The sequence below is a fragment of the Mirounga angustirostris genome, unplaced genomic scaffold (genome assembly GCF_029215605.1).
Source record: "Mirounga angustirostris isolate CCGP_5_RB_7025 unplaced genomic scaffold, mMirAng1.0.hap1 SCAF_1, whole genome shotgun sequence".
Taxonomy (NCBI): domain Eukaryota; kingdom Metazoa; phylum Chordata; class Mammalia; order Carnivora; family Phocidae; genus Mirounga; species Mirounga angustirostris.
Genome location: NW_026991709.1, coordinates 186,461,980 through 186,476,697, shown reverse-complemented (window position 1 = coordinate 186,476,697; position 14,718 = coordinate 186,461,980). Strand labels below are relative to the sequence as shown.

General features: G+C 48.5%; 1 protein-coding gene across 5 annotated transcripts in view; it reads left to right on the top strand.

Moving 5' to 3' along the window:
• PTPRG (protein tyrosine phosphatase receptor type G) overlaps window positions 1-14,718 on the top strand; it is a 708,308-nt gene that overhangs the window by 585,892 nt on the left and 107,698 nt on the right. For all 5 annotated transcript variants that reach the window (XR_010412329.1, XM_064594267.1, XM_064594259.1 and 2 more), the window contains exon 9: window positions 14,352-14,536. Coding sequence is in view for 4 of the 5 variants with exons in the window: in XM_064594267.1 (XP_064450337.1) it covers window positions 14,352-14,536 (185 nt within the window). In the remaining variant the exon portion in view is untranslated. The remainder of the gene's footprint in view (window positions 1-14,351; window positions 14,537-14,718) is intronic.

The window sequence follows — 14,718 nt, the reverse complement described above, 5'->3', positions numbered from 1 at the left end:
GCTTACATTTGGAGGGTTATCTTGGGTGCTCAGGGCACGGGCTACTGAGGTTTTGATCACAGGGTCATTCCCTGGGAGGGCCAGTGCACCCACTTGACCTGCATGCTGGGGCCTCCTAATCTGAGGGTCTTGTGCATCCTTGGATCAACAGCACCTGACACAGCACCTAGGACATGGCGGGTATATAGTCATTGTTTGCTCATGAAATGAATGAATGAATGATGAGATAATATAAAGTGATAGGTAAAAATACAGATTTTGGAGTTAAGTAAACCTGAACTCAAATGCCAGGCCAACCACTTACTCTTGTGCATCCTTGCTCAAGATAATACCCAAGTCTTGCTTCTTTGTAAAATACAAATAATAATCACAACCCGTTCCTTGGCTTTGACCTTTAAAATGAAACAGTGTAGGGAACAAAGAGTACAGAGCCTAGGACATGGAAAGTTCTCTGCAGATAATTATACTTTCTTGTCTGTAGGTCCACAGTGGCTTCTTTGTATGCTCAGGACAAACTATTATATGTGACATGATTACTGGAGAACACATTTCAGAATAAGGGGACCAGGATCTCTTCCTGGTAGAAATGCAAACCGAGGCTGTTGGAATGTCTTAAAACCTTCCCAGTGAAATCTGCTGTCCTTACATGGTGCCCACATCCAGGCCCCTTGGTTCTCATTTATGTAAATATGTAAAGAGTTGGTATAACTTGCCTTTGATTGGTTGACATGACATCTTGAACTTCACTTCCCTTGGCATCCTGCACATCAGTTCACCTACACTCCCAGTCCCAGAGTCTGTACCCTCTGCCTCGAAGGCCATTGCCTCACCTCCGTGCCTCATCCACCCCTCCTCAGCCTTCATAGCTCTGCTCTAGGGTACCTTCCCCCCGGAGATTTCCTGATTGGTTGGCCCACCTGCTTGTGTTGGGGTACCAGGACCTTTCTCTGGTAACACTTCTCACAGTTGGAATTTTATGTTCAGTTGTGTGTTTTTCCCCCTAATGTCTAGCTCTCCCACCACCCCATAAGCTCCATGAGGGGTGAGACTGTCTTTTTATTTCTTTTTTGTTGGGGAGAGGATACAGTGCTCACTTTTGGCTCCTCTGTGAATATTTGACTAGATGGGTGAATGGGTGGATAGATGGATGGATGGATGTATGGATGGGAGGATGGGTGGGAGGATGGATGGATGAATGGGATGGATGGATGGGAGGAGGAGTGGGAGGATGGATGGATGGATGGGAGGAGGGGTGGGAGGATGGATGGATGGATGAATGGATGGATGGGAGGAGGAGTGGGAGGATAGATGGATGGAAGGATGGATGGATGGATGGATGGATGGATGGATGGATGGATGGATGGATGGATGGATGGGAGGAAGGGTGGGAGGATGGATGGATGGATGAATGGATGGATGGATGGGAGGAGGAGTGGGAGAATGGATGGATGGATGGATGGGAGGAGGGGTGAGAGGATGGATGGATGGATGAATGGATGGATGGGAGGAGGAGTGGGAGGATGGATGGATGGATGGATAGGTGGATGGGTGGGTAGGAAGGAGGGAGGGATGGTTGGATGGATTAAGCTAATCCATACATGCCAGGTGGCCAAGAGTCAAAGGATTCTTGCCCCAAGAGTTGGCACATTCGGGACGTTTCTAATCTAGGCCAGACTAGGTCCTCTTATGGGAGGAGCATAGCTAGACATTTGGAGTAGGGTTCCACACTACTCCCAGTCCCTGACATCAGAGAGGCTCCTGAGGTTTGGGAAACCATCTTCTACTTTGACCATGAACTACTTAGATGGAAGTGTTCATCTCAAAAAACCATGGACAGAGGGCTTTCCTCTCCATCCCAAGGAGCAACCAGTCTACACACCGAAAAGCACACCAAATAGGCACTGGTGTCAGGATACTTCCAGGCAGAACTGTGTTATGGCTTGAGAGCTGTTGAGCAGATATCAGTAACAGACACCAGGGGCTGTCTATCATTGTCACACTTTATAAATATTACCTAATTACTTAATCCTCACTATCTCCAGGCAGATAGGCAGAGTTTGATCTTCAAGGCCGACTTAGCAACCCTCCTACAGCTTCAGCTTTTCTTTGCTCTCTAGAAAAATCTTCCCTGATGTCGGGTTTGTTTGTGCGGACACTGTGGAGCTGGTGAACAGTAATCTGGAAATTAATAAAGGTCAACAGCATCCTTCCTCCCAGAGCGACACACGTCCCCTTTTCCTAGCTAACCAGAATTCATGGCCCGTGAAGCATGAGGCTCCGAGATGTTCACATGCATCTCCATGGAGTCACAGGAGAAATGTAGCTGGGAGACAGACTATTTATCTTCCCCATCCTTCCCACTGATTATTCCACAAACAAACACACTTTAGTTGAGGCTGTTTTTCTTCAGGTGCAAGGAAGGTGTACAGAACCCTTGGCTTAGGCCACAAGAAACCTCTCACCTCCCCCGTCCCTGGGGCCTGATAATCAAAGACCCCTCTATAAAGGCACAGTAATGGGAGCCCTGTGTCGAGTCCTCTGGAAGCATCTTTTTCTCTTGCCTTCTTGGCACAGCCAGTGGCGCTCATGGCTGCGGGCTTCACTCCTGGGAACCTCTCTTCCGTGGTTCTGTGATTACAAAGCAATGGTCTGAGCACTTGAAATGAGCATCTTGGCTCTCCCCTTTCAGATCTCTGCCTGTGTTGAAAAGGTGCTGTCTACATGTCTGACACTAAATGATAATAGGTATCATCAAGTGCGAAGAGCCCTGCGGTTTCTATGCTCATGGTCTGGTACCAGCAAAGCCTACCCAGAAGAGAGGAGCCTTCTCAGTGAGGAGTGTACTGACCACGTAAATCCGTTGGTTCCAGCAACCAGCTAGAAGCCCATGTGCCTCCTCAGGGTGTGTGGATCCATATGCCAGGGGCAGCCAAGAGACCAAGGGGGCTCAGTCCTTCCCGTGTGCTGAATAGGTAATTGCCCCTGGGGTCCACCAGGGGCACTTCCTGTTCATAGTCTGGTTCCTCTTGGAAGCGGCAGACTTCTTCCTGTTCTCCTCTTGGGACCTCTTGGCCAGGCCTAGGAATGGCTGTTTGAGGCCGCTCCCCAGGTATGGGAGACCCTGGAACCATCCCACTGAGGGCCATCCTAACCAAACGGCCTAACCAAATGGTGCAGATGCCGCATCTGGGGGTTGAAATGAGGTTGGAATCCAAACAGTGGAGCCCATACCCTGAGCCACAACTAAGATCAAATAAGAGGAATATGTCAAGGGAAAGTCAGAGATTTAATTTTTTTTCTAGATTTTATTTATTTGAGAGAGTGAGAGAGAGCACGAGCAGGGGGAGGGACAAAGGGAGAAGCAGACGCCCTGCTGAGCAGGGACCCCCCCCCCCAACACGGGGCTCAATCCCAGGACCCTGGGATCATGACCTGAACTGAAGTCAGGTGGTTAACCGACTGAGCCACCCAGGTGCCCGAGAGGCAGAGATTTAGAGCTAACAACGTGACTGTTGTGCAGGAGCCAGGATACCTCTTTTAATCCTAATAGATACCCAGCCTTGGGGATACCTCTTTGTAAGAGAAAAATTATTGTAAGAACCAAATTGAAACACATACGGACACCCTGACCTAATGAATCACATCATCTAGAATCAATGGCTAAACCTATCAGTGTGGGTCATTAGTTGATCTCTTGACATAGCTATTGGAACCACTTATAAAGGCAGCTCATGGGATCTTAGATCTTGGGTGGTGTTGAGGTGAAAAAATCTCACATTGCTGAGGGCAGCTACAGAACTCTAGGTGACCGGGGCATTTCTTGGTGATCAGTGAGGCCATGACATCATTTCAGTGGTGGGAAATAGGAGACTCAGCCAGAGAAAACCCAGCTCCAGCACGAGGTCCCTGGGCCTCTGTTCACCCTAGCCCTGCACCCTGGTGTCTGGTACAGACCTCCCTGTGGAGCCCGTGCCCAGGGCAAGGCAGAGGGAGAATGGAGAAGTTCAGGGGTGCTGTCTGGAAAGGACGCTGGGCTCACTTACAGTGGGATGGGTCCACTTTGCCCTGCTGGCAGGAAATCACGGCGTCTTCAACTTGAAAGGGAGGGAAGGCAGCCCTACAGTACAGGGAGTCCAGCCTACCACCCAGTGTCCAAGAAGCAGCTGTTGTCAAGTGGGGCTGGGAACATGCATCGTTCTGAACTTGGCCACCTCCCCGAGCGCCGAGCTGAACAATGCTTTTTCCTGTGCAGGACACAGACACCTCCCATGCCTTTAACTCTCAGGAAGAGGGCTCTCACGTAGAAAAAAAAAAGACTCCAAGGAGGTAGGAGAGGTCAGGAAGAGCATAATGTGGGAAAGTCAGAACCGCATGCTTGGAGGACTGGAGAATTGAATTTCTGCTTCAGCCTTCCCAGTCACTGGCGGCTGTAGCTCAGTGCTGAGCATGGGGCTCTGTTACATGCACAGCAGAGACAGCTGATGGGATAAGCATGCTTTTAGATTTGCTGTCTTCCATGGTAATTGTCACACAGAGCATTTAATCCTCAGTTGTTGGCTGAGAAACTGATTGCACACCAGGGCTTGTTCATGGGAATGGAGGGGATGCCATTGGGTGGTGTAGAAGAAAAATCCACAGATAGATTAGAAAAACTTACAGTTCTCCCTCCTGTGTAAGGGAAACCCCAGTTCTCAGTTCTGATACTTTCTCCCTGGAGATAGAGCATCAGATCTCACAGATTAGGGGCTCAGTCCCAAAAGATTGTGCCCACCCCACTTCAGATGCCAGTCATAAGTAGTAGGTCCCCAGGTTCCCAAAAACTTCTGTCCGACTTGGCTACAAATCACAGGTTCCCACAACCCTCTCTTCAGGTTTGATTAATTTGCTAGAGTACCTCACTTGGGGAAACACGCAATTGTGCTCACCAGTCTATTAAACCATATGATAAAGGATACAGATGAACAGCCAAATGAAGAGGTACATAGGGAGAGGTCTGGGAGGGTCCCCAGGGTAGGAGTTTCTGTCCCTGTGGAGTTAGGAGCGTTCCGTCACTTAGAGATTTACAAGAGTTTCAGGAGCCCTCTGCCAGGGATTGGGGTCCAGAACAAACATTAGAACAAGAGATTCTCCTAGTGCTCTTATTACTCAGAAAATTGCAAGGGTTTTAGGGGCTCTTTGCCAGGAACTGGGGGCAGAGACGAACGTATGTGTTTTCTGTTATAACCGGATGCATTAGTTAAGACACCGTAGATTAAAACCTAAAAACAGTTGTCCTTGTGCATGGCAGAATGTGGGGCCATCGTGCACCAGAGTCTCTCCCATCATGAGAAAGTGGCTGTTCAGCAAAGCCTGGCCTTGAGAAAGACCCACCTAGGGATGGACTCTGGCTCCACCACCTCCTGGCTTTGAGACCCAGTCTTGGACCCTTTCTCTTCATTCTCTGCTTGCCAGCCATGCTAGTTTTCTTTCCAGTTTTCCAGCTGCAGGGCCTTTGTACAAGCTGGGTTTTTTCTGTCAGATGTATCTAAGCCTCCTTCCTTCCTGTTCATTTGATAAACCTTACTCTTATTCAGATGTCATTTCAAACATCACTCTGCTCAGTAAATCTTTCCTAACCAACCCCCCAAACCTGGGTCAGGGTTCCTCATTAAACCTTTGTACAGGGGCGCCTGGGTGGCTCAGTCGGTTAAGCATCTGCCTTCTGTTCAGGTCATGATCTCAGGTCCTGGGATCGAGCCCTATTGTTGGGCTCCCTGCTCAGCCGGGAGTCTGCTTCTCCCTCTGCCCCTCCCCCCCGACTTGTGCTCTCTCTCTGTCTCTCTCACACACTCTCTCAAATAAATAAAATCTTTAAAAAAAAAAAAAAACCCTTTGCAGAGAATAACTTAATATTTTTTAAATTACATAATCCTTAGTGCTGGGAGTATTTAAACATTTTGGATGCCATGGACCCCTGCAGCCATCTGGTGAATCCCATAGACTTCTTTTCATATAGATGGTTTTTAGATGCATAAAATAAAGTAAAATAGATTACCACGGAAGCCAATTATCCTTAGACATTATTAAAAAAATTTTAATTGTAATATAGTAATTAATCTGCTTCTTGATGAAGGCATTAAATTATAAAATCTAGCAGCAGGTCTAATAACCATTGTAATTTTGAAATAATAATGAACATGAAGGAAAATTTGAGATCTTGGCAACAACTGTAATCTACCAGGAATATATCTGTGATTTCTTTTGGTGATGTCTCATAGGTCCTGCAAATTACTGCTCCTGCACTTTGTTGCCAGTATATGAAATGTAAGGCAATACTAAATTTTAGTTAGAGATCAATGAAAATAAAAGTATATTTTTCCCCCATCCATGTTCACAGATTTCTGTGGATTCTATCTAGAGCCCCTAAGAAACCCTAAGTTAAGAACTCTGTTTTAGGAAGATTAAGTGGTTGATGTGTTTCTCTGGGCTGTAATCTCTAGGAGGTCCAGGACCATGTCAATTTGTGTTCCCCCTTATTCCTAGTTCCTGGTCAGCATCCTGGTACCTAGCAGGTGCTCAATAAATACTTAACCATAGCAACTCTTTATAGCACAATTCCTATACGTCAGTCAGAATGTGCTTGCGCGTTTCATTCATCCTGAAAGTTTTACCCAAGCTTTATCCAAGACCATACAGCTGGTATGTCCAGAACCAAAGCATTCTGCCTCCAAAGTGAAAAAGTGAATGGATGACCCTCCTGGATCTCTGACTCTACAACAGGGGTAATGGTGGAGCCAGGAGCCCGAGAGAATTAACAGAGAGGATTTCTCGACATGGTTTGTGACATGCACTAACTCAGCCCAGGGCCAGGCTAATCAGATAGGACTCATTACTATTGCAACGTCAGCACAGAACAGTGCAGAGTAAAGGCCTTGGGAGTGGGCACCCTGCACCACCCCACGTATTTCCCGCATCCCCATGATGGTTTGGGAGACCACGTGCTTAGACTGTATTTCTGATAGGGAGAATGGTGATAGGGCTCCATCCATCCAGGGCCTCAAAGGAGTTGGAGGCTGCTCTGGAAATTGTCTAGAGACCCTTATAATCTCCTCTGTCATTGAGAACAGAGAGGATGGGGAAGACTTAGAGCAGAAGGAGGCTTGCGGTAGCCATGTGTCGTACCTGTTTGGGGCCGGTTTCACCTTTGAAACCTCCGAGTAACACTCCTGACATTTTTATTACCATCTTGCAGATAGGAAAACCAATGTGTGAATAGAACGCTCGTGACCTTCCCATGGCTCGCCCGCCACCCACTCTGGTTTCGAGTGAAACAGATTGGGTTCTAGTCCGGAACCCCCCTCCCTCTCTGTCATTGGCCCGGCGCTGTGACTTGGGCTCCCTGAACCCCATATCCTCCTCACCTTTAAGGAGGAGAATAATTGAACCCACCCCTCGGATTTATTTATGCGTGCATGGATTATCTGAGGTAAGTGCACGGACCTGGCCCTCAGCGTGTGCTTGGCAGCCGGCAGCTCCAGATGGACATTATTCAGATGTCATAAAAACCCAAAAGGCCGGAGCTGAGGCCCGGCTTTGATGTCCCCCTTCCCGGTTCCAGCACCATCGTCCGTGTGCAGCTTCCCTTTTGTGAGCTCTTGGCCGGGGATGGGGGGCGTGACACCCCAGAGTACCAGGATTGTAAGTTTGAAGTCCTACCTGGTCTGCTTGGGGGGATTTCATGTTTACCGAGGCCTCTTTGATTCAGCCCTTCAAAAAGAAAAATCCTTCCCTGAGGCCATTTCTTTGGAAATTTCCCCTACAGGACTACATGTTCAAGGGTTCTTGAGCTGAGCCGGGAGGAGAAAGAAGTGACAGGCGTTTAAGCTGTCTGAGGCGAGGCTCCGTGGCTCCAGGCCACTTGAGTGCGTCTCTTCTGCCCCAAGAGGAGATAGTGTTACTGCCCCTTCTCCCTGCCAGGCAGGGCCCTCGGACACCCACCCTGTGTGGTAGATGATGTCACAGATTCCCCCTTCCCCGGCCCCCTGGCCCAGGCACAGTGTGATTGCCGGTGAAATCATGAGTCTGCGCCAAGTTGCTGTGTTGGAACAGCGCTGGCCCCTTGACTCCTGATCAGGAATCAGCCTGTTGCCTCCCTGGGACACTGGGGCTGTGGGGTGCAGGAAGGAGACCCTTCAATAGTTGAAGGCACTTGCAAGATGCCGGGGACTTTGAAACAGAGCCCATCACATCAGTTTATCTACCCCCCAGAAGGAAGAGGGGTAGGGGTGGGGCTGGGGGGGAACGACCCTTTTCTAAGAACCACTGAGAAAAGATCCTTGACATTGATTTAGAATCAGAGGACCTAGGTGCGCTGCTAGAAGCCTCTTCGTTATTTAATGAAGCCTGGGCTCGTAATTAAAGGTGGTTCAGAAGGAAGGCAGAAATTCTCAGCACTGGTTGAGCATTGTCTGAGATGCCTGTGTAAAGCCATCAGACCCCGGTGAGAAGGTAATCAGGCCCCTGAGAAGGGGAAGGCTGATGTCAGGAACACCTCGCAGGGGAATATTTGTTTAGAGAGCCAGCTGTGGCACTCCCGCATGGTTAAAAGGCTTCGATTGTGTGTAAAAGATGACTGGCCCACTCCCTGGGCTCGGTGCAGCTTGCCATGGTCATTGTCAAGGGTATTGGGCACCTGTTGGATGCCTAAGACAGGGCTCCTGGTGCCTGTTTTAGACCAGCAGAAGCTGACCTTGGGGGCTGGGCAGCTGTGAGTGACGTGGGCCGGGCAGAGGCAATGGGGAGTGGTGGGGACTGTGGCAAAAGTGAGCACCTCCCCCCCCCCCACACACACACACCCACTCTGAAGGGGAGGCTGCTTTGCTGCTTCATATAGATGCAGGCCCAATTTAAAAATCCAGCTGTATATGTAAAATATGCCTTTTTTTTTTTTTAAACACTGTGTGGGCTTATCCCTGTAATTGCCACTGGGCCTGAGCCTCACAGATTCTTGTTCAGCCCCACTATTCTCTATAATCCTCACCCCAGCCCTGTGAGGAGGATTTTGCCAGGTATCAGCCACCCATTTTATAGATGAGAACACAAGGGTGCGTTGGAGCCCATGCTTTGTTATACCAGCTTTTCCAAACTGTTCCACAAAATTCCTCAATGCTCTGTTTTATATTTTGCACTTCAAGGGAGGTTTTTGGGAAAGAGATTTGATCACTGAAAAGGCGAGCAAAACTTGGAACTACGGAGCACAGGAATGTGCTGTCTGCTTATGTGCCTGTTGTTTGGAGGGCATCTGGTCACCTCACATCCCCCAGCCACTGGGTGTACTGGGAGTTTTGTCATCTCTGTAGACTGAATGTTTTTTCTGACTGGCACACATCCCCTTGCCAGAAGATGTCAGTTAAAACCTGGGGGACAGGATCTTCACACAAACTTGAGGCTCCTGAAGGTGACCCCAGGGGTGGACTGTGTGGCACTAATTCTGTAGATGGGAACTTTATCAGTGGTCCTGACTGAAGCGCTAAATACCTTCCCTCGTTCTGTGAATGAAATTTGAGCCCTGCTGAGGGCACGAGTGATGGAGAGTGTGGTCTCTGCCCTGGAGGTGCCTACAGCCCCGTCACAGAGACGGAGAGGTGGGCTGCTTGCTGATGGGGACACACATGATGGACAGGTTGAAGTGGGGAGCTCTGGAAGCACAGAGACGGCAGAGGGGAAGCGTGAGGCTGAATTCACACCTTCAAGGAGGCCGGGTCGGGGTGGGGGGTTGCTGACCAGAGAGAAGGGGGGAGGAAAATGGCCATCGTGGAGGGGGTGATGGCACACAGGCCCTGTGCACCAGGGGAATCAGGCACTTAGTCCGTCCACCCAACATGCCATTCCTTCAGCCACAATGGTACTGAGGGCCAGCTCTGTGCCAGGCTCTGTTGTAAACACCAGGGATAATGTGGCAGGCAAGACAGAAAAGGTACCAGCCTCGTGGAGTTTGCATTCTAGTGGGCAGCTAGATTATTTATTACAGGTAATCAGTGAAGTCAATAATACAATTCCACATAGTAGTAAGTGCTAGGAAAGAGTCTCCGCTCTGTGGAGGAGTGGGCCTCTCAGGCTGCGTGGAGGGGCAGAATCCAGTGCTAAGAATGCAAATGCAGGTGGCAAACATGCTTCAGATAAAAGTTTGGCCTCCTTTTATCTTCCATCAGGGATCAGCAGACCACTGACCCATGGGCCAACTTGACCACAACCTTCTGTACCACCATGAGCTAGGAATAATTGTTTTATTTTAAACAGTTAAAAAAAAACAATCAAAAGATTTTCCAACACATGAAAACCCATGTGTGAACTACGTTTTTTAGGTTTAAATAAATTGAATAAAAAACGACTATTATAGATGACTTGGTATCTAAATAGTAGCTGTGCAAGTAAACATAAAAGAAAAAAGAAAATCATATGAAATTGGAAGGTAGTGTCCATGAATAAAGTTTTACTGGTATGCAGCCATGTTCATTCCTATACATATTGCCTGAGCTGGTTTTGCACTTCAAAGACTGAGTACGTAGTCTGGGACAAGGGTGGACCTTTGGAGACCCCTCAGTTACTGAATTTCAATCCCAGTAGATGGTCTCCTGAGAGGCCAGACCTGCCTCTTTTGTGAGCTTCACTCAGTATTTTCTAGTACATTGTTATATACCTGAAACAATGTAACATGGTATGTCAATTCTACTCAAATAAAAATAAACAGTTGTTGTTTGTTTTTTTTTTTTTTTACAAACGTCCTATGGGACAGAGATTCTCCCTAGTTGTCATGTGATCCACAGATTCTCCAAAATGATAATCTCAGCGTTTAAAAAGTTAAGTGCTAGTTTCAAATAAAAGTCTTCAATTTTAAATATATATATATATATAATTTTTTCCTTCTAGTTCATTGACAGTGGAGTTCTGTACCTCTACCTTCATTCAAAACAGTGATGCCAACCTCTCTTTATTGACAAGGAAATATTTTCATGATTTACTGGGTAAAACACAACAACAGTGTAACAACTATGATGTAAAACCATATCCCATTTACATAAAATTGTATGTGTGTGCTTTTCCATGTGTATGAATAGATACCTAAATAGGAGATCACCAGAAAGTGAACAGTGGTTATCTCTAGATTCTGGGATTTTGGATGATTTTTTTTAAGCTCTCTTCTTTTTTTGTATTACTTGGGTTTCTTTTTAAAAACATTAACATGAATCATCTTAATCAAAAGGAAAACCGAGCTATTTTAATTTCAAAGAATAAATAAGAAGAATGGTTGCATCCGCATGTGGGTGATAGAATTATTTATGTGGTTATGATGTAACTTTTGGAGATATATGCATTCCCATACAGCTCACCACTTATTGGAGCAGAGGAGTGATGTCTTCAGACTAAGGGAGATTAAATAAGAACATGGTAGGATGTGAGCAGAGAGGTAGAGAAATCAGGAAATCTGACATGGTCATCATTGTGAGAGATGGAAGCTTTCCAATATATGAATCTCCTTGGTTCATTATTGGCACCTGGAAAGATGGGGTGTAGATCTTTTCCTGATTCTTGCCCCCCCCCCCCCACGCTGGGTCTTGAGAAACTACCAGCCATTTAGTAAATTGGGGTATTTAAAAGTGGTATGTTAGCACCACCTAGTGTCCTCACGTTGTCATTACACCCCCACGTCTCGCTGGAAGGCTCCCTTCAGATTCCTTGTTTGATGTCCCTGCTCTGGTGGCATTTGCGCGAAGCCTCCGGGGGTTCTGCAGGGCAGTGGGAATGTTTCATTAATTTATTTCTTCCTTCCTGTCTCAGCCACACAAAGCGAATCTCTCTGGCTGAAGCGTGATTTGGCAGTTGAAGAGCAAAAGGATGCCTCCCTGTCAAAATCAATCTCCACTTGTTTCCAGCAGCCAGGTCCTTAAAGCTGAGCCCATGATTCTGTGGCAGGAAAGCCATCCTGCTACACTGGGCAGCCTTGGGCTTGGGGCTCTTGGTTAGAAAATATGGGAGTCTGGCTCGCAGTGGACTGCTTGCCATGTAATTGATCTTCTGGGAGATGCCAGAACCCAGCCATGGTCCCCTGACCTGCGTCCTCCAGTGATGCTCACCTCCTGCACCCCAAACCTGAGCGTGGTCCTCACTGCCCCCCTCTCCCTCACACACTTCCTAGTCCAGCACATCACTCGGCCTCTCTCAGTTTTCCCCTGTTTGCTCTAGAACCCGCTGTTCTCGTACCCTCTCTTTGGTCTGCAAGGCTGACCCTCTGCAGCACCTCTTCCCCACCTCCCTCCTTCACTCCTGGCTCCTCCACGTTCTGCTACCTGGAGGTAGAAGCTCAAGGGATCTTGAAAAGTGCAAACCTGCTTGCATTGTTCTAGTTCTTTCTAGTGGCTTCTCAGTGCTCAGAGGATAAAAACCAGACTTTGCATCTAGGGTGTGAGGCCTCTCACTCCAGCTGCACCAGTCACTGCTTGCCTCTTGCCTTGTTCTCTGGGCCCAGATCCAGCCCTGCTGGCTTCCTTCTGGCCCCTCAGGCCTTCTCCCTGCTGTAGTCCCTTGACCTGCCCTCTCATCCTCTCCCCCTTTCACCTCCACTCACCTGTCAGCTCTCGGGCAGATGTGCCTTCCTCAGGGGAGTGGCTCGCAAAGCCTGAGTCAGATCCTCCCCTAATGTGCTTGGAAAACACCACGTACCTCTCCTCACGTCCATCCATTCTGTCCAGGTGTGTAATACCAGCTGCACCTGTCATTCTTTGCTGAATCCCCATCTCCCCTTCCTTTAGACCAGTGGTTCTCAGCTGGGGGCGACTGGCTTTCCAGGGGACATCTGGCATTATCCGGGGACATTTTTGGTTGTCATAACTCAGGTAGGGAGTGCTCCTGGTATCTAGTGTGTAGAGAGCAGGGATGCTGCTAAACATCCTACAGTGCACACGACAGCCCCCCAAGAACAAGGGATTGTCTGGCCCAAGGTCAGTAATGCTGAGGCTCAGAAGCCCTGCTGTTAGATTCTAAGCCCCCTGGAGGCAGGAATGATGGCCACTGGGAAAGAACACATTTGCAGGCCTATGTCACACTATTAAAGGCCAGCTTGATAGTGTTGACCCTTGAATGGCCTTGTCTGTCGATAGGTGGAGAACCACCTCCTTCCAAACCTGCCAGCCACAAGGGGCAAAAAGGAGAATTTGCCTGGCTTTTCCTCGGGCCCCTCATCAGTACGAGGTACTGCCAGTCCAGAGGAAAATCATGCCTGTTTTTGTGTCTTTGCTTTAAAATTCTTTAAGGTCTCATTTTAAATTATATTTGTTTATACTCTGAACTATTTACAGCCAAATTGCATCTACAATTTCAGTTTATTGGAATACCCCACAAATCAAATGGCCTGGCTTCTTCAAATAAGTCACTGTGGAAAGAAAAAGGCCGGGGGACTCTAGTAGATTTGAAGAGGCTAAGGTGTTGTGACAACTAAATACAACATGAGGTTGGGGGGGAGGGGGATAGCTAGAAGTAATCATTGCACACTGTTAGGTAAATTTGAATATGGACTATATATATTATTTTTTTAAAGATTTATTTATTTATTTATTTGAGACACCAGGAGGGGCAGAAGGAGAGAGAGAGAGAGAAATCTCACTCAGACTCCCTGCTGAGCAGGGAGCACCGCACAGGGCTCGATCCCACGACCCTGAGACCATGACCTGAGCTGAAACCAAGCTACTGCGCCAGCGAGGCGCCCCTCAGATTGTATTATTGAATTAATGTTTATTTTCTTAGGTATGATAATGCTATTATGGTTATTGTCTTAGCTCAGGCTGCTACAACAAACGACCATAGCCTGGGCGGTTTATAAACAACAGAAATCTTTGTTCTCATGGTCCCGGAGACCAGCAAGTGCAAGATAAGACACGGGCAGATTTGCTGTCTGGTGAGAGCCCGCTTCCTGGTTCATAGACGGCTGTCGGCTGGTGGGGTGAAGGGGTGAAGGGGTGAAGGGGTTCTCTGGGGTCTCTTACAAAAAACACAAATCCCCTTCATAATGAGGGCTCCACCCTCATGACTCAGTTCCCTCCCAAAGGCCCCACCTTCAGATATCATGACATGAGGGATGAGGCTTCAGCATATGAATTTGGGGAGGGGAATGCAAGTGTGCAGTGCAATGCAATTATAGAAGAGAATGGCCTTAGTCTGAGGGGATGCAGGCCCGAGTATTAAGGAGTGACGTGTCAGCATGTTTGCCACTTGCTTTCTGTGATTTTGCAGGAAAACAAGTGTGTGTGTGTGTGTGTGTGTGAGAGAGAGAGAGAGAGAGAGAAGGGTCCCTGAGCGTGGCCGTGTGCTGTCTTCAGTTTGCAGCTCTCCGCCCATCCACATGAAGGTGCAGCCTCTGAACCAGACGGCGCTGCAGGTGTCGTGGAGCCCGCCGGAGACCATCTACCACCCGCCCATCATGAACTACATGATCTCCTACAGCTGGACCAAGAACGAGGACGAGAAGGAGAAGACGTTCACGAAGGACAGCGACAAGGACTTGGTAAAGGCTCCCTGTTGCGTTCAGGACGGCAAGGGCACTTCGGAGAGGGGCCCCTGCGCCCGCGCGGGGTGCGTTCTCCGTGTCGGCGCCGCTCCCGCCGCCCGCCGAGGGCGCCCCCGCCTGGGCTGTGCTCCGCGGTGCAGCGGCTGCCGCGGGGCCCGTGGCCGGAGCTCCCCGCCCCC